At 33.6% G+C, this 25,988-nt stretch overlaps 2 protein-coding genes across 2 annotated transcripts; both read left to right on the forward strand.

Moving 5' to 3' along the window:
• The first annotated feature begins 336 nt into the window (after positions 1-336).
• On the forward strand, positions 337-11,692 carry LOC108728577 (RNA-binding protein 25). The gene is made up of 12 exons (XM_018457200.1): positions 337-541; positions 1,729-1,871; positions 2,501-2,855; positions 2,930-3,124; positions 3,199-3,314; positions 8,304-8,515; positions 8,806-9,460; positions 9,768-10,185; positions 10,375-10,596; positions 10,697-10,869; positions 11,016-11,162; positions 11,242-11,692. Exons 2-12 carry the CDS (start codon positions 1,764-1,766, stop codon positions 11,332-11,334), a joined length of 2,694 nt encoding a protein of 897 aa, XP_018312702.1. The 5' UTR covers positions 337-541; positions 1,729-1,763; the 3' UTR covers positions 11,335-11,692.
• Positions 11,693-16,498: 4,806 nt separating this feature from the next.
• LOC108728539 (uncharacterized) lies at positions 16,499-20,803 on the forward strand. The gene is made up of 2 exons (XM_018457130.1): positions 16,499-16,615; positions 20,627-20,803. The coding sequence occupies exons 1-2, from the start codon at positions 16,499-16,501 to the stop codon at positions 20,801-20,803; spliced, it is 294 nt and encodes a 97-aa protein (XP_018312632.1).
• The last annotated feature ends 5,185 nt before the right edge of the window (positions 20,804-25,988 follow it).

The raw sequence follows: 25,988 nt of genomic DNA on the forward strand, positions 1-25,988 counted from the left end.
TCAAAATTCAATCAAACAGAAACAAGGTACGTTGACATGCGCAGTCACGAATTGAAACCGACTATGTAGAGCAACAGAGAGGATGAAGCGCAAGAGTGGGGGGTGTCGTTCGTTTCCACTTCTTGCCTCACCCCCACTACTGCTTTTACGCCGAGTTGATTCTAGTCTTCTTGGATGCAACTAATGTAGAACCAGCTTTATCGGAATCCTGTTTTCTGATTGGATGCAGAGCCTCGTACGACGAAAATCGGACAGTGTGAATCCAGTATAACTTGCCAGTTGCCGGTAGCGCTGTAATCGCCCGTATCGAAGGCACCGGAGGAATTGATCGGAACAACTCTACATCACACGCGTAAGTTGTGGTCGCTCTGGTGTAATACCGCAAATTGTATCGTACAATTGTGCTAAAGATCGAGGTGGTATTTTGCCTCGTTTCCGAGTGTTTTCAAGTGAGGATCTACATCTCGATCCGACGGCTTTATCGAAATGACACGTAGATATCAAGCGCGATAGCCTGTAACTTTGTTCCACGCTTCCTCATGTGAGTATGATCATAACGATTCCTCCCCGTGCTAGTTTAGTGGTTAAAATCCTTCATCATTGACGTCTCCCTGTCGGGCATTCATTAACGTGTCTGCGGCCGAAGCACGCTTTCGCAACGCATTGATTAATAACGATTACAGTTTCTTTCGCGTAGCATTGCATGATTTCGTTTGATTTTGTGAAATTTATTCAGAGATATCACTCGCATAAACTGAATACCATGGAGCACTGAGATTGTAAAGAAAGAAGGGGGAAAGAAATAGTATGTACGTGCGTATGTGTACGTGTGACATGTGTGTGTGAGCGCGCGCGCGCGTGTGTGAGAGAGAGAGAGAAAGAAAGAAAGTGAGTGAGTGGTGAGTGAGTGAGTGAGAGAAAAAGCGTGTGTATTTTATTATGGCATACATATAGTACGCATATGAAACTTGGTTTTTGCCCAGGCTTTACCGGTTTTATTCACAAATGATCGCTTCCGTATGTACTGTGACTTTCTAGCTGTTTGTATTTTTCATTTGAGTACTGTTACATATGATAAGAATCAAGCTAGATCACTGTATCGTATTGCAGTAGACGTCGTACATACTTCGTGATTTCTTAGTTTCATAAGCGTCAATAGATGTAAAATTTGTATTTTGATACCGTTTTATCTCCAGGAGCTTCATTTTGTAAGCAATGATACGTCCAATAATATTTTTCCTTGTATAATTGATGTTGTATGTACCCGACAGAGATTTAATAAGGCATCTCATTAAAATATAATTTTTTATATGTAATTGTATAAATTTATCGAGTCACGTTTCAAAGTGTTAAACTCGGAATTAATTTGCCTTAATAATAATAATAATAATAAGATTAATTTATGTCCAGTTTAACCTTTAGAGGACGAGTATCTATTTTTGAAATCTTACAACTTTTATAACATTTTATAAAAGTTTATAACTTGAGTAAGATTTACTATAATGCATCATTTGGTTGTATTTTTGGCTCAAAATATAACATTGTTTCAGCATCACTGTAGTGGCTTTTGCCATCTTGCAAAGATTAATAACAATAAAAAATTATCCTTTATAATTGTGATTATATATAATATTCCAAGATTATAATATTCATTAATATTTACCTATAAAATAAAATTAATTCTTACTAGTTTCGTTTGCTTAATATTTATATAATTTATTGTTGTAGAGTATTCATTGCTACAGTATCAATTTGTCACAATCATGTCGTACCCTGGTCAGCCACCTATGGGTATCCCTGGGATGCCTCCCATGCCATACATGGTTGGTGCACCTCCACCGATTATAGGAGGAGTTATGCCTATGGCCCATGTAAGTAAACTAGCCACATTCAGGCATGATAGATGTGTTTTTGATATTGATTGATTATCTGTAATGTACATTTTATTCATTCACACATAAGTTAAAACCAATTTGTGTGTAGTAATTTTTGCTTTTGCTATAACTGAAAAATTTTTTTTTATATTGTAATCTGTAAGATGTATGTGACAGCATTAATTCCATAACACAATATACAACACGCGTATATGATAAAACTATGAAAGTAGTATTGATTAATACATATGTTGTATTCTACATGTAAAGCACGCATATATATATATATATAATTATTATTATTATTTATATTATTGATATACAATATGTCAGCAATAAATTGCATCATAGATTAGTTTCAAGTGTACAGAAACAAACGTCTTTTAAATAAGCTTACAAGCAGCTTTGTGTGCAGTATATATACAAAGGAAAAAGTTATTTTTCTTTAAATTTATTTAATGCATGTAATACGCAAAGCAGAATGAATAACTTGATATTTTGTAGCGATGCTTAGTTAATTGAAAAGAAGAAAATCAATTAATCATGCAATTAGAAAGGGAGGGGAAATACGGAGTGCATGAGTAGATATGTGCATAATTAAGAATCCTACCATTTATAAAACATAGATGATTCCATCACCCGTATCTGCGATGCAGACATCCGCGCCGGCTGTACGTTACTCGCGAAATCAAAATCGCCACGATAATAATCGAAGACGCGAGAGAGAGTCTGGTCCACCTGTCACGGTATTCATTGGTAACATAATGGACAGAGCGCCTGATGTGATGATACGACATATTCTGGGCGCATGTGGACATGTTCTTTCGTGGAAGAGAGTACAAGCATTCGGTTTTTGCGAATATGCAGGCCCTGATGCAGGTCTCAGAGCAGTTCGATTGCTCCATGATATGGAAATAGGCACAAAAAAGCTCGTTGTCAAAGTGGATGCTAAAGCTAAGGTAGTCCTGGACCAATTCAAAGGTGAGTTTTCGATAGATAAAAAAAAATAAAAAAGATGGAGATTTGAATAAAACAAATTGACGTTCATTTTATAGCCGAACGAAGGAAGAAACTTAGAGGAGGTCAGTCACCTTTACAAGACGAAACGCCCAGTGAAGGAGCTGACGGTGAAGAGGGTGAAGATTATATGGACGAAGGCATGAGAGTGGTCGACGCAGATGCACTCACACGCATCAATCAGATCATAGCTGAACATGCTGCAGATCTAGAAATGGCACAAGTTGCTCCAGGTAAATATTCACTTAGTTGCTAAATCTTATTAAATAAGACACGAGAATTTCTTACTATATGTGTGTTGTCACAGAGGAACATCAGACAAAAATGGTAGCTAAATCCTTAAATTTGGATGAAACGGAAATAGAAGAAAGTAAAAGAGACTTGATTACTCGGGAAATTGGCAAATTCAGGGAGGTTATGAAGGTAATTATTATTATTACAAGTACTTGTAAATCTTTCTTTAAGTCCTGTCTTTCATTTTTCTTTTTGTAATCTCATAAAAAGTTTGTCGCGTTATATAATAAAAGCAATAAAAGACGGAAATTTTATCTCTTAAAATATATACTGAAATTTTTTGCATTGAGAAAATTAATGTTTATATATAAGTAACATTTGGTCCATGAAGCATTATAAACATATCTTTTTGCAATTGATCGCATTACTACAAAATAATGGAAAATCAATGGGATAAAATAGTGCATTTCAGAAGCAACAAGGTCAGATAAAGATTTACGAATTAATCGCTATTCATATATTAATAATATATAAAATGTGTATCCGTATATTTCTCTTAGAGTATTTATATCATTTTATTTTTTGTCTTTTTTTTATTATCTTGATATAAAGTTTTGAAAAAATTTTCATCTTTTATTTTCAGAATAAGTATATGTTTGTAATACTTTGTGTTATTGTTAATTGTTGTCTTTCACGTGTTTATTTTTTACACATCTATCGGTTCATTCATAAGTTTATGATATTTGAGTATGTTAATGATGCCTATCGGATATAGTTTGCGTACATAAAATTTTCACAAAGCTTAAGAGTATTGAATGTACAAAAGATGTCGTTACATTACATCTTGTTGATTTAGATGAAATCAGAGGCGTGTGTGTGTGCGCGTGTATATATATGGTGTGTATACACACACACACACACACACACACCGAGACAGTACCGTATCTCCAGATATACAGGGTGTCTCACAACTACCGCATTTCCTCTTAAGAACATATTCTTGAGGTAATTTTGAGACGAAAATCCTAATACAAAAATGTCGAGGCTACAATAGTTTTTGAATTATTTAATTGGTTAAATATAGTGTGTAATTCGAAAACTATTATAGCCTCGATATTTTCGTCTTAGAATGTCCAAAAGAATCCAGAAATAATAATAGAAGTTATAAAAGTAAAATGGTTTTTGACTTTTATAAGCATTTAAAGTTAGTTTATAATTCAAAAAATTATTGTAGTCTCGACATTCTTATATTAGGATTTTCGTCTCAAAATTACCTCAAGAATGTCCTTAAGAGGAAATGCGATAGTTGAGACACCCTTACACACACACGCACATACACACACATACACACTCACATTTACATGCGCAACACTATACAATGAAATCTATGAATTCGTGCTATACACGAAAAAAAGAAATTCATCTTTTAATGTTTGTTGACAAATTGTCGCTAGTATCTACCTCATATATATGTTGCGATTGGACACGAATTGTTACGTTTAGTGTAATTTACACAATAAAATAGGAAGACGCAAATTGATAAACTCTTGTTGTAATATGAATATTGAAAGTGTCCAATCGCATACACATTCTATCGCAGACGCTGGTAATTAGACTCTTTCTTTCTCTCTTTCTGTCTCTCTCTTTCTCTCTTTCTGTCTCTCTCTCTCTCTCTCTCTCTCTCTTTCTCTCTTTCTCTCTTTGTACACTTAAAATGTAAAAGAATGTATTTGGATATATGTATACAAGAGAGGATTATGAGTATCTCGAAAGTCGTAGCTTTTAAGTATTTTGTGATAAAGTGCGTGTGTGCTATATTAGCTCTGAACAATTGGAGCCGTGACTCGTTGCTATAATTATAATAACAGGCAGCGTGCGTCGCATACAGCAAACGCACACGCCTAGGAATGCTGTGTGTGGGGACCGCCCTTTCACTCACTCATTGGCTCTGAAGGGAGTCAATGACAGCACATCCCTCGTATTTTCGCAGACGGCTGCAGGCTCGTCGGTAAGTCAGAGTATAATCCAAACAACCAAACATGAAAAAAAAAGAAATGCGTAATACATTAAGAAGGAGACTCATAGCTCTCCGCGACAAGCTGGCGACATGTAGCTGATCAGTTTGTTTCTATTGGTATTCTGTTTTGATTCGTCGCAAATATACATCTGTGATACATTGCGACTATTATATTTTTGCCGTTTAGAGATAGATACTATTACGATTTATTTGGCACTAAACTAATTTTATCTACTTCTGTATATGTTATGCTAAACTGCTAGCAATTAATATCAAAAATATGTCTTAATGTTCCAAAATGATGCACCGAAATAATGAGTTCTTTCTATCTGATATGTAACTAAATTTTGTTTTTATAGTAAAGCATAATTTTTATTTGATATATAACTTTGTATATATTCGTGTACCATTTATTTCTGTTCTCATTTATTATACTGTTTTCACTAATTATGCACACATAATGTTTCATTAATTATGAATATATATGAAAATCAAAATAATTTATCAGATAATATTGCTGCAAATTGCTATGAATTATCAATATGCTTGCATCAAAACATATAGATGTTTATTTATTTAAAATATAAAAGCTGGTTATATTAGAAAATAGAAATGGATATTACAAAATGGGGTTATTAAAAACTGAACTAAATATTTTCCTTAGATTCAAAGATATAAAAATGTGTTTAGAATAAAATCTGAATTTGTAACTTTGTAAAAAAAATTATGTAAAAAATATTTCTTCTGAAAGGTTTTTATTAAAATTAAATTAAATCAGATTGAAGTCTTTACTCTTTTTTTTTTAGAATTATTAGTCATTAATATATTCTCTTTTTTAATTATTAGATAGATTAGATATCTCTCTTTTAATAGAATTAAAGAGTTACTTAGGTCTAAATCAATTCGAGATTTTTAATATCATTTTCTTGATCTTGTTTTGATCATTCTTCAACATCTTCAAACATAAAGAAAATGTTTGAATTATTTGTTTCTTATCAATCATCATGTATATACACTACCATGTATCATGTTAACGAAATATATGTTAACGAATGTCTCTGTACACTTTTTCGTACGAGACATGCATACGTATCTGATTTTATATTAAATATCAAATTAAAAAATAATAGCAATGATTATTGGCCATACAGCAATAAATATTACGTTGACTATTCGTTATCGACGCCTAGCAGTCTAGTATTCGCATATCGAACGTAGGTAAGCGGTTGTCCAGGTTGCTTTCACGCACACAGCTTAGGATCGGAACGTATTATCATTTTGAGCAAAACACATTTTGGCGCTGACACACTTTTTACATCTTTGGGATAGACTATTTGTTAGGGCCGGGAGATTTTTTCTCTGTGCGCTACACACAATGAAACTGATTTTGTCCATCACCAAGTGGCGACTGTTCAGTTGTTGTCTTTATTTTGTGTAAACAGCTTCTGTCAGCGTCTCGATCAGACATGTAGTACCTAGGTGCGCGCTCCTCCATTCTCCGGTACCACCACACTGACTGACCAAGTCAACTTCACACCGTGAGTAAACTCCACAACCATGAGCCAACACAAGCATTCGGTTCTTGTAGTATTTTTGCTAGTGAACTGCCCATCTGAGAAATACCTTTTTGACCACATTTCATGTTTCAGCAGTCTATTTTCTCCTCACAATGTGCATTTACTTTTATGCACTGTGTGTTATTCTACCCTTGTTAGAACTTAAAATTATGGGTTACCGTATGGATAAAATGGCTTACGTGTCATGCTGGAATAGATGATTGTATAAAACGATAGTAAGATGACAACGATAAATTATTAAAAGAGCTACATTTTCTCAAATTCTATGTAATAACAAATATATCAATATTGCAGCGGTATCATTTCTATAATTATATATGTTAGGAAGAATAAGAAAATTAGAGAAAAAAATTGTATATCGCATAACAGTGTAACGAATAATATTTTACTAATAGAAATGTTATAGAGTTCTTTGTAGAATATTTTATTTAAATATAAATTCATATATTCGAATATACATTGTGAGTAGATAATCTCGTTTTAATCTCGTTTTAATGATCGTGCAATAATTAGTAATAATAATTAGGATCGATTTTCCAAACAGTAACCCATTTTTGGATAGTAATATAACGAATAAAGATGAATCATACTAATTTATTTCTAAGACGTTGCGTTTATAACACGGGACGATAACGGTGAGCAAACTATTGTGCATTTGATATTCAACAGTTTGCTGCATCGGCTGCCATAATGCGTGTAACCATTACCAGAGGAAATCAAATGTTGTCAGACAGTGTGAGACAGTTTCTTGGCAAATGTGAAAAGATGTTTTGGTGGGATACCCTTCTTCGTGATGACTGCGCCTTCGATTGGTATAATACTTTCTAATAATTATTGAATATTGATCAAGAAATAATCTCAAGACCCCTTTCAAGCTCTTAGATTTAGACACTATCGATTTTACAGGCACATTTGCAATGTTGTAAGTACATTGGGTGGCCTCTGCGATGCATCTGTTAATAGCGTTAAGGTACTTAAATTATAAGCTAGAGTTTAAGATAACTTTTATGCCTGTATCCAAATATTTGTACCTGCACTTAGGTAATTGATATGTAAACGAGATTTCTCGCGTAAGATGCTGCCGATCGAGCATACTCCAGTGGAGTGAGTATACCATATTGAAATGAACATCTCTACATTCGTTATGTCAGATGATTAAGGCTTATACAACTAGTGATCGTTCTATAATATGAATCGTAACGTAGCCATTTATGCGATTTAAATTTCGATTCTTTTTTCTGTGTATGTATATATGTCCTTTCTGTTAATTATGGAAAATGCAACAGAAACATTTCTTCAACAGTTAACATATATTTTGGCAAAATTTATTTAACAGATTATAATATTCGCGAATTTTTAATTTGTAGTTTTGTTCAGTAATTATTATGCGTTCTTACTTTCATAACGAATTTTCATAACGTCAAAGATCTTTATTTGCTGACAATATTTATAAACATAATAGTATTTTTTGTTGCATTTAAGAAAGATACGATTGCTAGTTTCTTGGTTCCATCATTATCACAGATCGACACACTTGTTTCAACCTTTTTGTCTCACCTGTGCTCGTGTTCTTGTGTTTTATAGAAGCAGGAAGAGGAGAAGGCCCAGGTGAAGCGAAAGAAGGAAGCTGTCGAGAAAGAGGAGCGCGAGAAACGGGAAAAGGAACGACGCGATAAGCGTGACGATGATGCTTCCAAGGACGATCAAGATGGAGATCCCAGTAGTCCTACGTCTCATAAAGGTCGTAGTGATAGTACTGGCAGCAGTAGAAGGGACAAACGTCGATCTAGATCCAGGTGAAGTAACGTTTGCATCTCATTTGCATAGGATAGATGCACCATTGAGCAATGTGTAAAACATATTTTACATATTAAATCAAATATTTTTGCAAATAGGAATCTACAAATGCATATGCATATTGACGCAGTTTGATTGTATTGTACAGATTTATGCGAGTCATGCTGTATATCATGTCACCCTTGGACATTCATCAGTGATTTTGTTGTCTTGGATAACTTTTTCTTTATTGTTTCTGGACATAATTTTTTCTTTTTTCTTTACTTTATAAACTGTTTGAATTTTTCAGATCTAAAGAACGTGATAGAGATCGATTGAGAAACGATCGAGACCGAGATCGAGACAGAGATCGTGAGAGAGATCGAGAGCGGGAACGGGAACGAGAACGAGAACGAGAACGAGAACGAGAGCGGGATCGAGACCGTGAAAGGGAACGCGAGCGGGAACGCGAGCGAGATAGAGAGAAGGAGAGAGACCGAGAGCGGGAAAGGGAAAGGGAACGGGAGCGCGAAGAGGTGAGGAAGACCGAAAGGGAGATTATGCGCGAGAGAGAGGAGGAGGAGGAGGCAAAAGAGAGGAAGAAAAATGAAAGGCGAGCCAGGGAAAAAGAAGCGGCATACCAGGAACGTTTGAGGGCGTGGGAGACACGCGAACGGCGCAAACAGAAGGAATATGAAAAAGAAGCCGAGAAGCGTCGTGCAAAACGCGAAGCCAAGGAGAGGGAGGCAAAACGTCTGAAGGAGTTCCTCGAGGATTATGACGATGATCGTGATGATTCCAAGTATTATAAAGGTAAAGAATTATCTCGCCGACTCGAAGAACGAGCATTGGAGGCTGAAGCTGATTCACGGGATCGTTGTGCTGAACGGCAGGAGCTTCAGCGTCTACGCGATAAGTTATACGCGGATGCTTCTAATCCGGATCCTGCCGCGGAATTTGAAAGGGTAAGTTGTATCCTATATATAAATTTACATATTAAAGGAACCTAAAATTCTAATAAGTTTTAAAATTTTATAATTTAAAAAAATTAAAATTTTTTTTAACTGAATTGGAAGATCTATTTTTTAAGGAAAAGCTCTTATTTTATAATATTCTATAATTAATTCTACTTTCTATATGTTATAATTAAAAATGTTATACTTGGTCATGCTGCTTAAGACTACAGACTTGAATTATCTAATTATAGCAAATACATAAAAGAATTTTTTAATTTTTTATTTACTTTTATGTCTTATTTCTTTTTTTCGTTAGTTGAAAGCAGAAAGAGAAGAACAGTATAAACCTAAACCAGTAATAACTATAATTGACGAAGAGGATGAGAAAGCGAAAAAAGATAAAGAAGTAATGCCGCCAATAGAAACCGAGCCAATAGAGAGTGATAGTGATGACGGTGTACAATTTGACGATGTTTCTCAACCGGAAGCACCGTCCAGAACACCTCCACGACATCATCATCATCATCGTCGGCATCATAGACATCATCAGAATCATCATCGCGATGGTGACGAGATTCAAGAGGGATTAGTAGATATAGATCGAGAGAGTTTAAAAGATGCACGACCATCACCGGGACATCAATCGGCTGCGACACCTGCTCAGTCCATTCCACCGTCATTAGATGAAGATTCACGTATGTCTCTTGTTAGTGAACCAGAAAAGACAAGTGGTAGTAAGTGTCTCTTGACTATCTACAAATACAATATCCGTACAAATTACCTCCTTGCAATTTTTATACGAATACCATCTCAATCAGACTTAATAATTTACAACAAATATTTTGCATATACGATACTCTTAAAACTATCATTTAAATTTTAATAATTTTATCAATGTCCAACTACATTTTTTCTTGATATAGGTAACTTTGTTCCATTTGCTATGGGAAGCGGAGGCAATCGTGCTAGCGATCATAGTATAGGCGGTAAAACGCCTGTCAGTCCTAATACCGCTGCTAATACAAATTCACAACAGACGAATCAAACGCGGAAAAAAGGTCGTATTGATGTTAAAGATGTATTCAATAACGATGACGATGATGATACCACTAATAACGCGAAAAAGCGTAAACTTGTACCTTTAGGTAAGTGTTCTAATCTTATTATATTAAAGCTCTAAATTTTGTTAAGGAAAGCTGAGATATTTAAAGATATATATATGTATGTATGTATATATATCTTCAGATTACGGAGACGAGAAGAAAAAGAAAACGGAAGAAGTCACAAAGGCAGGAAAAGAAGAAAATACAAAAAGCCAAGAAGAAAAGCGAAAACACATAAAATCTCTCATAGACAAAATACCTACCGATAAAAATGCATTGTTTGGTTATCAACTTGATTGGGCACTCATCGATAACGTAAGTATTCTTCATATTTTATAGAAAAACAAATTATTTACTTCGAATTCTATCTTATTGTTAATTTATTCTGTACTTTTTTTTATGTTACTGCGATTTTGATTGGTAAAATCCAATTCCAATATTTTTACATGTTTTGCACTTAGACATTGATGGAGAAGAGGATAAGACCTTGGATCAATAAAAAGATTATTGAATATATTGGCGAACCAGAACCTACTCTAGTAGATTTTATCTGTAGCAAAGTAATGGCGGGCAGTTCTCCTCAGGGAATACTAGACGATGTACAGATGGTAATTATAATGTGAAATACTTTTTGCTTTTGCATTTCATAGAAAAACTTTGCGAAATGTACAGATACTCGTGTTTCAGGTATTGGACGAAGAAGCGGAAGTGTTTGTAGTTAAAATGTGGAGGTTATTAATTTATGAGGTGGAAGCTAAGAAAATGGGCTTAGTAAAGTAAATGGATTGTCGTCCATAAATTCATCTCAACTCATGATTTATATTACATATAAAATTCTTTTGACTAAGCATAAGAAAATGTTTAGATACTACATACTTACGTGCAGTTTAATATCGTACTATTATATAGGAATTCTGCCCTATACAAGTGAAAACATAAATGTTGCTCGATCAATAGGTGGTACTAAGTGTGTAGTAATTATAGCGTTAAATAAACTTGTAATTACGATTTGTAATATTTAGTGTGTTCCTCAATTTACATATGACTATTGTGGAACGTGAATGATGACATTCCTACATGATAAAACTAGATATCGGTATGTCGATACACAAATATTTTGATTAATGTTAAATTTATTAATTATTGTATATGATGATCGTTCCTATATATATTAGATGTAAAAGACTCGATAATTACTGCAGTCATGACTTAAAGAAATTTACTATTTTCTCTTGTCCATTATTTAATAAATAGTAAGTTAATATAATTGATAAATATTCGACACAAAATCTAGAGACACGTAGTGTCTCGGCGCTAAGCCAAGCGCATTATTTTAACATTGAATTTATTAATATATATATACTAAGGGAAAATACATTTCTTTCAATTGTTTGTTTCTGATTAATTTTTTAATAAATGTATAGGAAATTATATCACGAAAGTACGTATGTTACATAACTTTAATATAGAAGATATTAAAACTTTGCCATATATTTGTTTTCAAATATTTATTATGATCTTTCTTTTCAAATATTTAGAACTGAGCAATGCACACGTGAATGTTTTGATATGCAAACTGCACCAATTGTGGTCGTATATATCGTATTTAAATATTCATATATAATGTACCAAATATTCATATATATAATGGGTATGCTGTATAGGCATAATATTTTACTTTAGATTTGTAGATAACGAACAAAAAACTTTATGATAAATAAAATCTTTGAAATTGACGCGTTTTGATTCGTGTCTCTTATTTTTTATTGTAACATTTTTCTCTAATATTTCATCTGATTTTTAAATTTAAATTTTCGAATCCATGTAATTGCTGTTAAATTGGCAAAAGTGATGTCAGTTACCGATAATCGTGAAATTACAAGCAATTGTCGATAATACACACTGTATTATCAACATTACACTATATAATTTTATTTAAGCACTAGATGTCTCTGCGTACACTATTCTTCTTTCTACATATAATATTTAAAAAATTAATAAAAAATTTTATTATTTGGCTCTAGATAGATGTATATGTACAATAATCTGATCAATCGAATACGTCCACTTTTACAATTTATATATGATAAAATAATCAAAAAATAATTAACTAAACCGCAGTAACAAAATTAACTTATACATATACTGATGAAAACAATTTTACATATTTAATTGTATATTAGAAGAGTTGATCTCAATTTAGTTTTATAAATGCGAAATCAACAAACCTCTGTGACACTGATTGTTTTGTTTTCCACCTTTCATTATTGCGAAAATGCAGTCTGGCAATCTCTCTCTCTTTATTAATTCTTTCATTGTTAATTATATCCACATCGTGCATTTAAAGCAGAGTGGTTTAATGACCAAACAAGTGGAAGATGATGCGAATCTCGCACTCTGTATTGGTTTTATACCGACTGACAGAGATTAATCGTACATAATTGACATAATATGGGCGCATTTACTTAGTATTTTTACAGCGAAGAACAGGTTGGCGGATTTTCTCTCTTGCGACAAAAAGTAAGGATATGCAAATTATTAATAGGACTCTCGAGTGGTTCACATCATCATGTGCATAAATGTACGATACAAATCAGTGATTATGATAAATCGGGGTTCCTTGAAAGAGAAGAAACAATTTATCATTCATGCTTTTTCCCATTCATAATTTTCGCCTTTTTCTTGAGATTTAACTTTGAGATTAATCTATTTATTCGTAGTTCAACTTTCTGTGTACTGCAGCACGATGAAACTTTAGTTCCAAAGGTTTTTCTTCGTGAACTTATATAGCAAAAATTGTTTTGTATCTTAAAACATTAGGTTTATTAATATTAAAACCATTTTCCATTTTTATCGTGTCGTATTTTAACGATCTTTTTGAACGTTTAAGTTTAGAATTGTTTGTTTTTTTTTACTTTACCTTTGAAAAATTGAGATATATTAATAGCTTTTATGTTTTATCTTTATATTGCATATTGATTTTACTCGGATGTGTAATTGCAGGTTGGATAATAATATTTAAAATCGATCTCTTCAATTATCTTAAAAATACAGTTTCAATCACAGATAATTGGATAATTCTAGTTGCGAGACACTGCGCGTGCTATATGTATATATATATATATACATATATCATGGTGAACGTGTAATTGGTATAGTATATTGCAAAAATTGTTTTGCATAAGATAGACACGTATAAAGATAGACATACCTCAAAACATGCGATAAACAAGATACCACATTACGTAAAATTATATTCGCGGATTGTAATTTGCATTTTCGTCGGGTATTTTACGTGATTCTTTTACATTGTTTTGTTTGCCAATTTAAAGATGTCGATCCCTGATTCAAATTTTACATTCAATTGCAATGAACAGAGTAGGATTTCAATATGTCTTTCTCTCTTATTAATTCCGACGTTAATACCACAAAAATCTGAAATGAAATTACATGCTGATAAGTAACGACGGTTCACCGACAATGGCGAGTCGAATCGCTGGGAAGCACACGAGAGAGAGAGAGAGAGAGAGAGAGAGAGAGAGAGAGAGAGAGAGAGAGAGAGAGAGACACCATGGCAATTTAAATAAATTAACGAAGTTTGAGCGTATCCAGTACTTTCATCAAATTAAAGAAAAGGAAGGAATACTTGAACAAATCCTCCATGCGTAATTGCGATTAATGAGTATTTTTATCAACGCTCGTAATTTTTGTTTTCCATCAATAGCTGGATGCATCCAGATTGTGTCAAATAGATGTTGGATATAATTAAAAATTAATTTTTATTTTGAATCAAGATAACAAAACTGAACATCCTCTCTCTCTTTTCTTACAGAATTAATTGAATTTATTTTAGAAACATATATCGAATTAATCGGTTTAAACTTAAACGTAAATTATTTTTTTTGCTTTACCTCTTTTAAGATGATATTTAGAAGATTAAAAATAAAACAGAACATCAATTAGATTAATAAAAATTGGAAACCATTTTATCGAAAAATACATATATGTGCGTAATAGTTCTAAGTCAGATAATTATTGCTCATTTAACTTGACTAAAATATATGGACATTCGTTTTTACATCGTGCAATGCTTAATTTATTGCTCGAACTGCTAAATCGACGCAATCCTATACGTGATCCGATCCGCGATACGATCTCTCGATATACTTCGGTACCGTACGGAAGATCATGTAAGAAGGGAAAACAAGGAGAAGATACGATCATCTTGAAATTTTTCAAGTATGAAAGGGTGCCGGGAAACGTCACCGCTGCACTTCGAGACGATCGATGTCTTGCATCGTATTAGTCGCAATAATCCTCATGTATTTTTTAGACGTGCGCAATCGGTTTATACATCGGTATGAGAAGGATAAGTCGTATAATTATCGATAACGTTACGTAACGACAGACGAGTTCCTTTCAACTTTGTTGAATAGATCTATAAGAAGAATCGTTGTGGAATCAACGTACAATAGCAGCTGTTAGAGTTTCATTTTGTTAAAATTGACATAAGAAAAATTAAAAATTGTACTACTTTATATTTTAACAAGATATAGGATAACTATCTCTATTAGTGCCTTTATATTCAATAACAAGCCAACTAGCTTATTACTGAATTAATTGTTAAATATTGTAGCTTTAATTTTGCCTGTTTAGAATCAGTATCGGTTTTTCAACTATTTCTTTTTCTTATAATATTTTTTAATCTAAAAATTGTTAATGTTTTATATTTGTGATAAACACATGCATAAAGAAAATGTTTTTGTCCCTATTAATGTGCCATGCCTATCCACATTTGACTCATTTTAACATATAGATAATTATTGAAACAGATAATAAATGTAAGCTAATGTTTAAGTTAATATTGTATAAATCATTATTTTAATTATACTTACAATTTCAATGTATGTATTTCATAATACAATATTCTCAGCTTCAATAAAGGGCATATTAATAGGGACAAGCTTAAAATTTTGCGGTATTATTGGACTCACATAAATCCCTTTAAATTTGTAATATGTTATCTTTCAAAAAATGTTTACTATATTTTAATTAAAAAATAGAATATTATCTGTGGTATCGTATACATTAGTAATTTAACTTAATAAAAAAATATCTTCTCTTGTTTATTTGAGCTAATTTTATTTACGGCTCATTCTCTCTCTCTCTCTCAAATACTAGGCACTCTAATATATATATGAACAGATACATAATATAGAAATACCCTGCATGTATTTTTCTTCAGTTACTCTATACATATATATATATTTCTTTATAATTACTTTACATATAGATTTCCCTTCTCAAATATTTTGAGTAATTAATCTCGAGAGAGAGAAAGCATCGTTCTTTTAGTATATACATACATATACAATAAATTAAGTTTCGTAGCATCTGTTTGTAGCAATTTTAATGCTCGATACTTCTCGATGAATCCGAATCCGATTTCTCCTTAATTAGAATCGAGGTATCGATAATTTAATTTCTACGTAGCTTCTCCCAATAAGCAAGGTAAGTCGTTAGATTTTCCGATAGTTAAGATAAAGTAATTTACATCGCGCTTATAAGAAGGGGAGATTGGCGTCACGACGCAGCGGACTAAAAATCGCGTTAGTCACTTCCGTTGCGTTGGTATCTCTCCGTATCTCGCGTACGCGCGCGCAAGAGAGAAAGAGAGAGAGAGAGATCCTCATCGTCATTGCAATTTCACGCGTCACAGCGTCACTTTCCAGGCTGATTGCTCTCTATCTCTCATTCTCGCGCGCGTGCAAACGCTATATACCTTTCCATTCCCAATAATAAACCCGCTGATCGACGATAGTTTCGCAATTTGGCTCGCGCACGTACTCCTCGATTCTCTTTCCACACTGTATCGTAGAAAGTGTAGCAACGTTCGGCAACATGTGTGACTCACGCGGTGCGGCGCGGGCGATCGCATCCGACGATGGAATTGCCCGCGCCCGCGCCGCGGCCGGCTGCAAGACTGCAAAGACCCATCACGGATTGCCGATTCCCACGGCGTAAATCTGTGTCGCAATTGCGATCCCGCAATAATATGAGCGTTAGGGAAATTCAGAAAGAATGCGCAGTATACATAAATATCACGCATTGTCAGCGCTGTCAGAATTAATCAAGCTCGAAGCTGCAGATGTATGTATATCGATATTTTAGCGATTGTCTCTTCAATTTTCCTTCTCTAAATCTTCTATCTTTACAATTTAATTTTATTAATTTTATTAAATAGCAATTAACTAATGACACAGCTGAGCCATTATTAATTTTGAGTATATAAGCCAGAAAGAATTCGTTAGTATATTAGTGCGATAAATTTTAATAGTTAATTTTATTAATTTCATTAAATAATGATTAACTGGCATTATTAATTCTGAATAAACCAGAAAAGCTTTTGTTGCTAATATGTTATTGCTACTAAAAGAAATACCAAATTTAATAAATATTTGTTTAAATAGTTCCAAGTAAATATTTACTAAATGTATAAAACATACATTTATGTGATACAGAAATTATCAATTTAATTTAACTATCATTTCTTATTAAATAAGTATTATTTATTTTAAATAAGTGTACTTACTACTATTCAAAGAAGAATATTTAGATTTAATAAATTTTTTTTCAATACATTAATGATAAACTTTTCCCAGCTTATATTCGCAAGAGGTCGATCATGTAATTCTTTTTCCCCCGAGCGAAAATATGAAAATTTTTTATATATACTTACTATGTATAAACAAAAAAATTTTCTCTTTTCACGTTTCCGCTCCAGAGAAAAAGTTACACAATCGATACCCTGTATAAATAATGACTCTATATCAATTAATCGTTATTTAATAAAATTAATAAAATTAAATTTTAAAGATAGAAATTTTTAATATCGATCACATAAAACCGTACTTACTTTATGAAGAGCCATTATTGCTTCTTTTGCTATGATAAATGTATATTTCTTGGAAGAAATATCCAAAAAAAAAACTATCTCTTTCACACGATTGTGATTATCAAATAATCATTTTAAGAATACATCCGATCTGTGGCCGTCATTCTCGAGATTAAATTAAACGGACGCAAGAGAGAGTACATGGACTGACTGAAAGAAAGAAGGTGTCGAAGAGAGACAGCAATAAGGAGTAATGCAGGAGCAAAAGGCAGAAAACACCGGTAGGCAGTTTTGTAGCTGTTTTTATCAGCTTCTGGGCATCGGGGGTCCAGAGGCCCAACCATGGCAGGACGCATCTTGGGGGGTTCGTGTGGGAACGTACGTCTCTTTAGCGTACCATCTCCCTCCTCCTCCCTCTGTCTCTCTCCCCTCTCCCTCCCCCCCTCTCTCTCTCCTCGTTCTCTCGCCATCTTCCCGTCCTTCTTCTCTTTCTCTTTGGCGAGCCCGCCTTTTTTCTCCATTTGGACCGGCTCGACGATTCGTTCCTCCCTCGCAACCACCTCCCTTCACTCCCTTCTCGCTCCTTTCGCGCTCCTTTCGCGCGCTCGTCCTCTTCATCGAGGCTAGCTGCCTTCGGGTACCACTTGGGTCATCAGGGTCACCCTCCGCGATGCACTCGCTACGACGTGGTATGCCCTATATTTACGCACGGTAAGAGCACCCTGAAGAGAAGGTGGACGCTCCACCTTCCTCTCTTCTCCAAGCACCACCGCTACGCTCTCCTTCCATCCTCATGTATATCGCGGCTGCTTCTCAATAAACGCCGATCGCGTTAAGATCAGCTCACAACGCGACCGCGTGCGAGAGGATCCTTTCCCTGTATTAGGATTGACAAAATCATGATTTTTCGCACGCTCGTTCATCGCCGAGCGCCTCGACGCTGCTTTATCATTTTTTTCATTCGTAAATATAGTTTTAAAAAATTGTTAGAAGTTGATCGCATCGTTCTTTTTAACGAGACGTTTTAAAATATTAAAATATTAATATTAATATTCTCCACTCGATTGGGTCATTTATGTCCTGGCACATTTTTTTCTTTGAAAAACTAGACGCATCATTTTATATACCATTTTTTTTAAATATACAACTTTATAAATACCTTCTAAAGATATTAAAGTATATGTAACAATCATTTAATAATTTTTATTAAAGTGATGAAAACTAACCTGGGACACAAATCTCATCGTGTATAATAAAGGAACGGAAAATTATCGTGTGTACTAGGGATTAATAGTGCATGCAATTAGACATTCTTTATATGTAACAAAAAAATAAAAAGGGAATTCTTCACTTTAATTGAGTATAAATATTTAAGCTCCGTGAGTTTAACTTGACAATTAAGACTTGGCTTTCGCAATCATGATTGGACGTTTTCTTTCGAAAAGCAGTGCAAGTGATAAAGTGATAAAGCGCGAATAGCGTAATAGGCGTGAAATTTACTCCTCTCGCGTCTAGCCGACGATCTTCATTATTTGCGTCAGTGAAGGTCCATGGACGGACGAGAGAAAAAGAGAGAAAGAAAGAAGAGAGGAAAAAAGTCAACTGGGCGCTGCATCGAGCTCAATCGTAACACCGAGGCGTGCGTTTCATAAATCAACGGGATTATTAAAAATCTGCACCGCGCGCACTATTAATTCGGATTGTGATAAAGCGTTAAGCGCGCGAGCGAAATAGCGAATGCTCGCAGCTCGCGGCGGCAAACGCGGCGCGGGCGCGTATTGTAAAGGGATTGCGACAGAACACCTCGCAAATGCTCGCAAAGGTTACAATACGAGCCGCAGTGGCGTGTTGTAACCTTTTGCGAGAACTGCATCGTATGTACCGCACGATAGATAATGGCTAGTACGATCGCTCCGATCGTAATTATCGTCGTTTCTGCCGACAGACAGAACACTCACAGCACGATCTCACGTATCTCCGCGGCGTAAAGTCGCTGATCACCAAAGCGTAGCTTCGGGACATGAAAATCTGGAAGCCGAAGGATATCTCGGAATAGTATGAGGATGTTTAAAAAAAAATCTTCATCGATATATCAGCGAATTGTTTCAAGTCTTTTTTAATTAAATATAATGAAGTAGCGCGTTAATTAGGGTTGGTTATACCAGCACGTAAGATTAATTTTAATCTCATTGTTAGTTCAACTTATAAATCTAATTCTTGCAACTAGAAAAAGATGAAGAATTACTTGAATTAGGATTAAAAATAAATTACATCTGTAGAAATGGGCGTGAGTCTTAAAATTAGAAAAAGATTAAGAGTAAATTAATTAACATCGATGATTGGTGGAACCGAGTCTTAATCGATCGATTTCCAAAGGGTAAAATTCTTGGAAATATGAATAAATACGAGAGTGCTATTAAACCAAGTACAGAGATATCGTTTAACATCCTTCAATTAAGGGATGATGAGTCCGAAGCCATAGAAAAAAAATGTAAAGAATTCTAGTAAATTTTACTAGAATACGAAATGAATGGTAGATTCATATAAGGATAGGTGCTTATTGCTTTAAAATTTACTTTATTTTTCTGGTATGTATATATACATATATATATAAATTAATGAGTGGTCATCGTATAACTATACCGAAAGTAAAGATACTTTTCACATTTCGCAAAATAAATTTTGAAAGATATATTTAGTCTTAATTGAGAACAGTACCATTTATTTTACTATAAGATAATAATAATTACTTGAATGGATTTACTATCACTGTATATAATGTACTTTTTATAATTCTAATATACTTTTTATCTTATATTTCCGGTATTTTTATTTTTAGGCAAGTAAAGTTTGTCACAAACTCTGGAAAAAATAGCCAGAGTATTTTTATTAGCCTCTAGTAAGATAAAAATTACTCATTCATTCTTCTCTATGCAGTGATAAATCCACAGAATAAATACTCGTAAATATTGGTATTTTTAAACATCAGGCGGGATTTTATATTTAATATTAATTTTGTGAGTTTTATTAATACTTGATCACTGTGAATTTGAACCAGTGATATTTATTGCAGAGAGAGAGAGAGAGAGAGAGAAAGGGGGGGAAGGAATAGTTTTTTATATAGTATTTGAACAGAGAGAAACTGAATCTTATTTTTCAGTGTGCACGAACCCTAAGTATGCTCCAGAGACTTCATGCGAGATACCACGGGGTGGTCGCAATACGCGAACGTTACAAAGATACGGGACGATGAAAAATATCCGATATCTCGAGCCAAGATCCTTCGAACAATGGGATATCTTCGGGACCGAGTCGGCCACGGTGGACAATTATTACCCGATTGCCGGAAGATAATGCTTCATCGGCGATAAAATAATGAAATAAAAATTTTCTGTCGATCGAATGAAAACACGTAAAAATTCCTCGATAATGGCTTAACAGCAGTCTATTATTTCCATCTCCTGCATAAAACGAAAAATTAACTTGCTCGTATCGAAGAAGGCTTGCTATAAATTAAATATAAACTTATTTAAACTTGATAAACTTGAAAACACACGATATAACGTAATTGTATAATTCCTTCTTTTCATTGTTACTTTTGTAACGAAATTTTTTTCGAAAAAGTCAAAATAATATTAATTTTAAAACCTTATCTATTAGTTTAATACTAGAAGTCAATTTGACTCCTCGTGAAATTCAAACTTTATTTCCACATGATATTCTTTTGTAACTTTTCATCATTTTTCATGTTCTTAATTACAGTAAACAATTTTCCAATTATACATATAAAATGATTGAATCTTTATTTCATTTTATTTAAGGAAAAGGAAACACCAAATCTTTATGGCAATTACTGTAACAAATATGTTTAATTTGATTCAATGTATGCAATCATGATTAATTATGTCGTTGCTAAACAAGAGAAATGAATTATGGAATGAGTTCCCTGGCGCGAAAAAGCTAACCGCCACTGGTGCGCGTCTGCAGTCAGATCAGATACTCTCACAGGGTAGCGTAAGTGCCATTGCACTTTCGCGGTCTTGCTTCTTTCTTTTCTGACGTAAATCCTGCTCCCTTTTTTCCCTTCGCCCATGTTTCCTCCTTTCTCTTTTTCTCGCAGCTGAACGATGTGGACAAATTGGTCGAACGAACGTCACCAGACCTTCCCGGCATTTTTGTATCTGCCACCCTCTACGTTTCCCACACGATCTTCTCCCTCTTCGCCATACTCGGGGATGTGCAAAACCTCTTTCCGAGACTCTTTTTGGTGAATGCGCTTTCTCCGTTGAGTTCCGTCACACACTATGACGCAAACGCGCATTAACACGCAAACTCGTCCGACGTCGTCGTCATTCGAATAGAGTGAACTACATCTGATTGCATGCAAGGCTGGGTAATCATTTAAAATGCCAAATATAAAATACTTAAAAAAATGTATTTAAAATGCAAAATGTTTTTCAAATCCACTTTATATGTAAAATGAGTAAATAGAATTTTAAATAGTTTTCAAATGCAGAATGGTTTTCCTTACATATATTTTAATATACATTTTTTTAAGTATTTTACATTTAGCATTTTAAATAGAATTACATTTTAAATGGCATTTCTAATGCAAAAATACCCAGCCCTGATTGCATGTAAATATACATTGAGAGAAAAAAAATGGTTACAATCACCATAATTTTAACTATAATTTACACTTATTTTTGATACAACTACAAATAGTTATTTAACTATGCAAATATAGTCAATTGTGCTATTAACAATAGTTACACGCATTGCTTAAAAATCTTTCTTAACATATTTTTTTAGTTATTATTACAACGTAAATAATAAATGAATTTAGAAGAAAATAGTTATATTCACTGTAATTGCGATTACATTTACTAAATAAAAAAATGTTTATTTACCATTTATATTTAATATTTTACTATACTAATATTTGAAATTATCATAATTTATAGTACGTTTTTTCATGTTTGAGAGAACTATACGTACATGGTTATTATTATTATAAACATTATAGCAGTAGATAATAATCATAAAAATGGAACTCCTAATTAGTATTAATAATTATTTTACCAATGTAATTATCACATGTAGTAAACACTTTTGTGTGTGTGTGTGTGTGTATCTCAGTATAACATCTAATACATCAATATAAGTAATACGGATTAGTTTAAACAAAGAGAATCGCAAATAATGTTATTTGAATGTGACATCCCTAGCGAAAATAAAAATCAGAGCGTAAGTCGAATATACATATAAGGTATATAAGAATATAAGAATATACATATAAATATATATATAAGGGGAGAGTAACACAAGCGTAAACAAAACTTCTAGAAGGCGAAAATTGAAACAATAAAATGTAAAAAATGCTTCTTAGAAGTTTCGATCGTTGACGCTTAATTTTATTACTCTGCCATTACATTGGACTTACGCTCCGATTTTTATTTTCACCAGGGATGCACAGCGACAACATAACTAATTCATTAACTTTTTTCAGAGAAACGTGTAAAAAATGCGTTACGAAACATTTTCTTGGTAAAGGTACGAATATAACACTCAACTTTATATACCAATAATAACTTTCATCAATGACAGATTTAGCGGCGCGTCACGGCACGTCCTTCATTGAGACGCATCTCGAAGATTATACGTAATAAGCACGCAGAACGTCTATAAAAGGCGTCCAAATCGATGAGATCTATCAATACAGTGACCATACTTAGAGAAAATAAAAAACAAACCTGAAATTTTTAGGATTTTAAATATTTCCAAACTAAAATTTGACTCTCAGAAGTTTGCGCATTAATTAAAAAAAATTTTCTTGCACAATATGTCTGAGATAGCTCCCAAATAAAATACAAGTTATCATAACGTTAAAATAGCTACAAATTTAATTGTTAAATATCATTTTTGAATCAATCACGACTTATTTTGACATCATTTTGATGTTATTGTGACTTTGTTACTCTATTGTTTGGGCAAATATGTAGCTCTTGCACAAAAAGATTAAATTTGTCGATAGTTTCCGTAAAAGTTCGCTCATTAATATATTAGACATTGCAACGCTATATTATTAGAAAGGGGAATTTCCCGTAATATTATTAAAATAAAGGATAAAATAAAGTTTTGAAGAAATAAATCAATCTAAAGGATATCTACCTGAAATGAAGGACTGTTCTTATACCGTTATAATAAAGGACGTATAGTCACCGTACCGATTGGGAACCTTCAAAGGACGTTTTTACGCAAGCGGCAGATCGCGCAGATCCGGAAAACGCCTGTCCTGGAATTCGTTTCACAATACGAGCGACATGCAACGCGCGCGCGCGCGCGCGCCTCGCCATCGCCAAACCGTCCCGCGAGCGGACAGACACACAAAGGGCTATTGTACCAATCTTTTTCTTTATATCTTTTTTTTCCTTTTATCCCGTAAAGCGTGTCGCGGATCTAATCGCCCACGCGAATGTGCGCGAATGCCTGCGCGTTCTCGCGAATCGCTATCGCGAACGGCGGGGAAAAGCCGAGCCGCGCCGGGAGTCCGATTTCAAGGAACGCGTTACGCACATGCGAGTTATTTACTGTCGTATCAAGGTTCAGCGCGGGACGTCTGGCAATAAAAAAAACGTAGGCAGTAAGACGTAAGCAGTAAGCGAATCGGCCAATCACAGTAGAGAATTACTTTATACGTTCTCTATTGTGATTGGCTGATTCGCTTACCGCTCAAGTCTTATTGCTTTACGTCTTTTTATGTGTTTCTAGCTAACGCCCTAGACACTCCGGCTTTGAACTAGGTGCACACTTTACTTACTTACGCACAGTATATAAGAATGCATTTTTTTCTCGTTTAAGAATTGAATGTCTCGTTTGTTTTCACTAACTCCGATCGATAAAAAGCGCCACCGGAGCATTGTGTGTCCTAAGTTATACATATACCTTCACGGAGTTATGGCTCAGATTCTGATCTTCTATTGGAGGACATTGTTTGAAAGTAATAGAATTATATTGATGCACGTGTGTGTGTGTGTGTGTGTGTGGACAGGATGCAGTTAAGAGTGCGTGACGCACGTAGCACTTGCTCTCAACCTCTGACTTATGGGAGCGCTGTGTCTTAACTTCGAAATAATAAACACGTGTGTTCTGACATTTTTATTTGTATCTCCTGCACACGTAAGAGCACCTACAGCTACCACATACCATTTATATCTATCATCGCGCCATAAAATAGTTACACCACCAAATACTACCGCGGTAAATATAATTGCAATACGCTACGCAATGGGATGAAAAACAGGATTTCATCAACATCTGAAATCGAATAAACATGTCAAACGTGCCGCGTCAATAATCTTTAAATGAATTTTAATTGCAAGAGAAAATAGATATTTTAATATTATTGTCTCTAAAGTAATTCATTGCCACGGCGATAATACACTGCAATAAAATTAAATAAAAAAATAATACGAAATTACACGAAATAATAGATATTTTTTCTTTTCTCAAATATAAATGTTATATCGTACTGAAAACTATGAGAATGTTAGACTACAATTTTTGCGAAAGCACCTAGATACAACTAGCGAATCGTATGGAAAAATGTTTATTCAGCGCGCATCTCCAACATACTTTTTTCTCTTCATGCTTTACATTCCGTCGCCGTCTGTAAGAATGATTGAATAACTAAATACATAATTTTTCGCTACGCTACAGTACGCGACAGGCTCTCTAATAAGAGTCAGGATACGAAACAGTCACTTTTGACTAGTCCGCCATGTTTTAACAGTTTCTGAAAGAGAGAAAGAGAGAGAAAGAGAGGAAAAAAAATAGAACCAAAAGAGAAAGAGAGAGAGGAACGACATTTATTCAAAGCATCCCAGGATCATTATCCTCTAAAAACAGAAAATTTATTATTTTATTATAAAAAATTCTTTGTCATATAATCGCTAAGAATTTAAATAAAGAGATATAATGATATTGATAATGAAGACTATGTAGTATATATTGTAAGTAAAAGAAAGAAACAAAACATTGATACAAGTTCATAAGCAAATATATATACATATACACATATGCACATATTATATAATACATATATATCCGGTAAAAAAATTTCTCATGCATGAATATGTACAAATATGTATAAACATAAATAAATATTCATAAACATATATAATCATATTTGAAATATGTCCATAAATGTTCATACATCCCTCTTTCTTTTGTAAAATTAGTTTTTAGTGTAATAGAAATAATAATAGTAATATGAAAACATAAAAAATAATTAAAGGGAAATTTTCGCATTGTTCGTTTTAGAAAACAACAAGTTTGGAAACATATTTAAAAAATTGCTCATACACAATTATGAATAAGTAATTTTATATATAAATATACAATAATTTTTTTACATTTTTTCAAACTTGATTTTTTCTAAAACAAATAGTGCGAAAAATACCCTTTTAATTATTTTTAATGTTTTCACATTACTGTTATTATTTCTATTACACTAAAAAGTAATTTTACAAAAGAAAGA

The sequence above is a fragment of the Mycetomoellerius zeteki genome, unplaced genomic scaffold (assembly GCF_001594055.1).
Source record: "Mycetomoellerius zeteki isolate Tzet28-1 unplaced genomic scaffold, Tzet1.0 scaffold62, whole genome shotgun sequence".
Taxonomy (NCBI): domain Eukaryota; kingdom Metazoa; phylum Arthropoda; class Insecta; order Hymenoptera; family Formicidae; genus Mycetomoellerius; species Mycetomoellerius zeteki.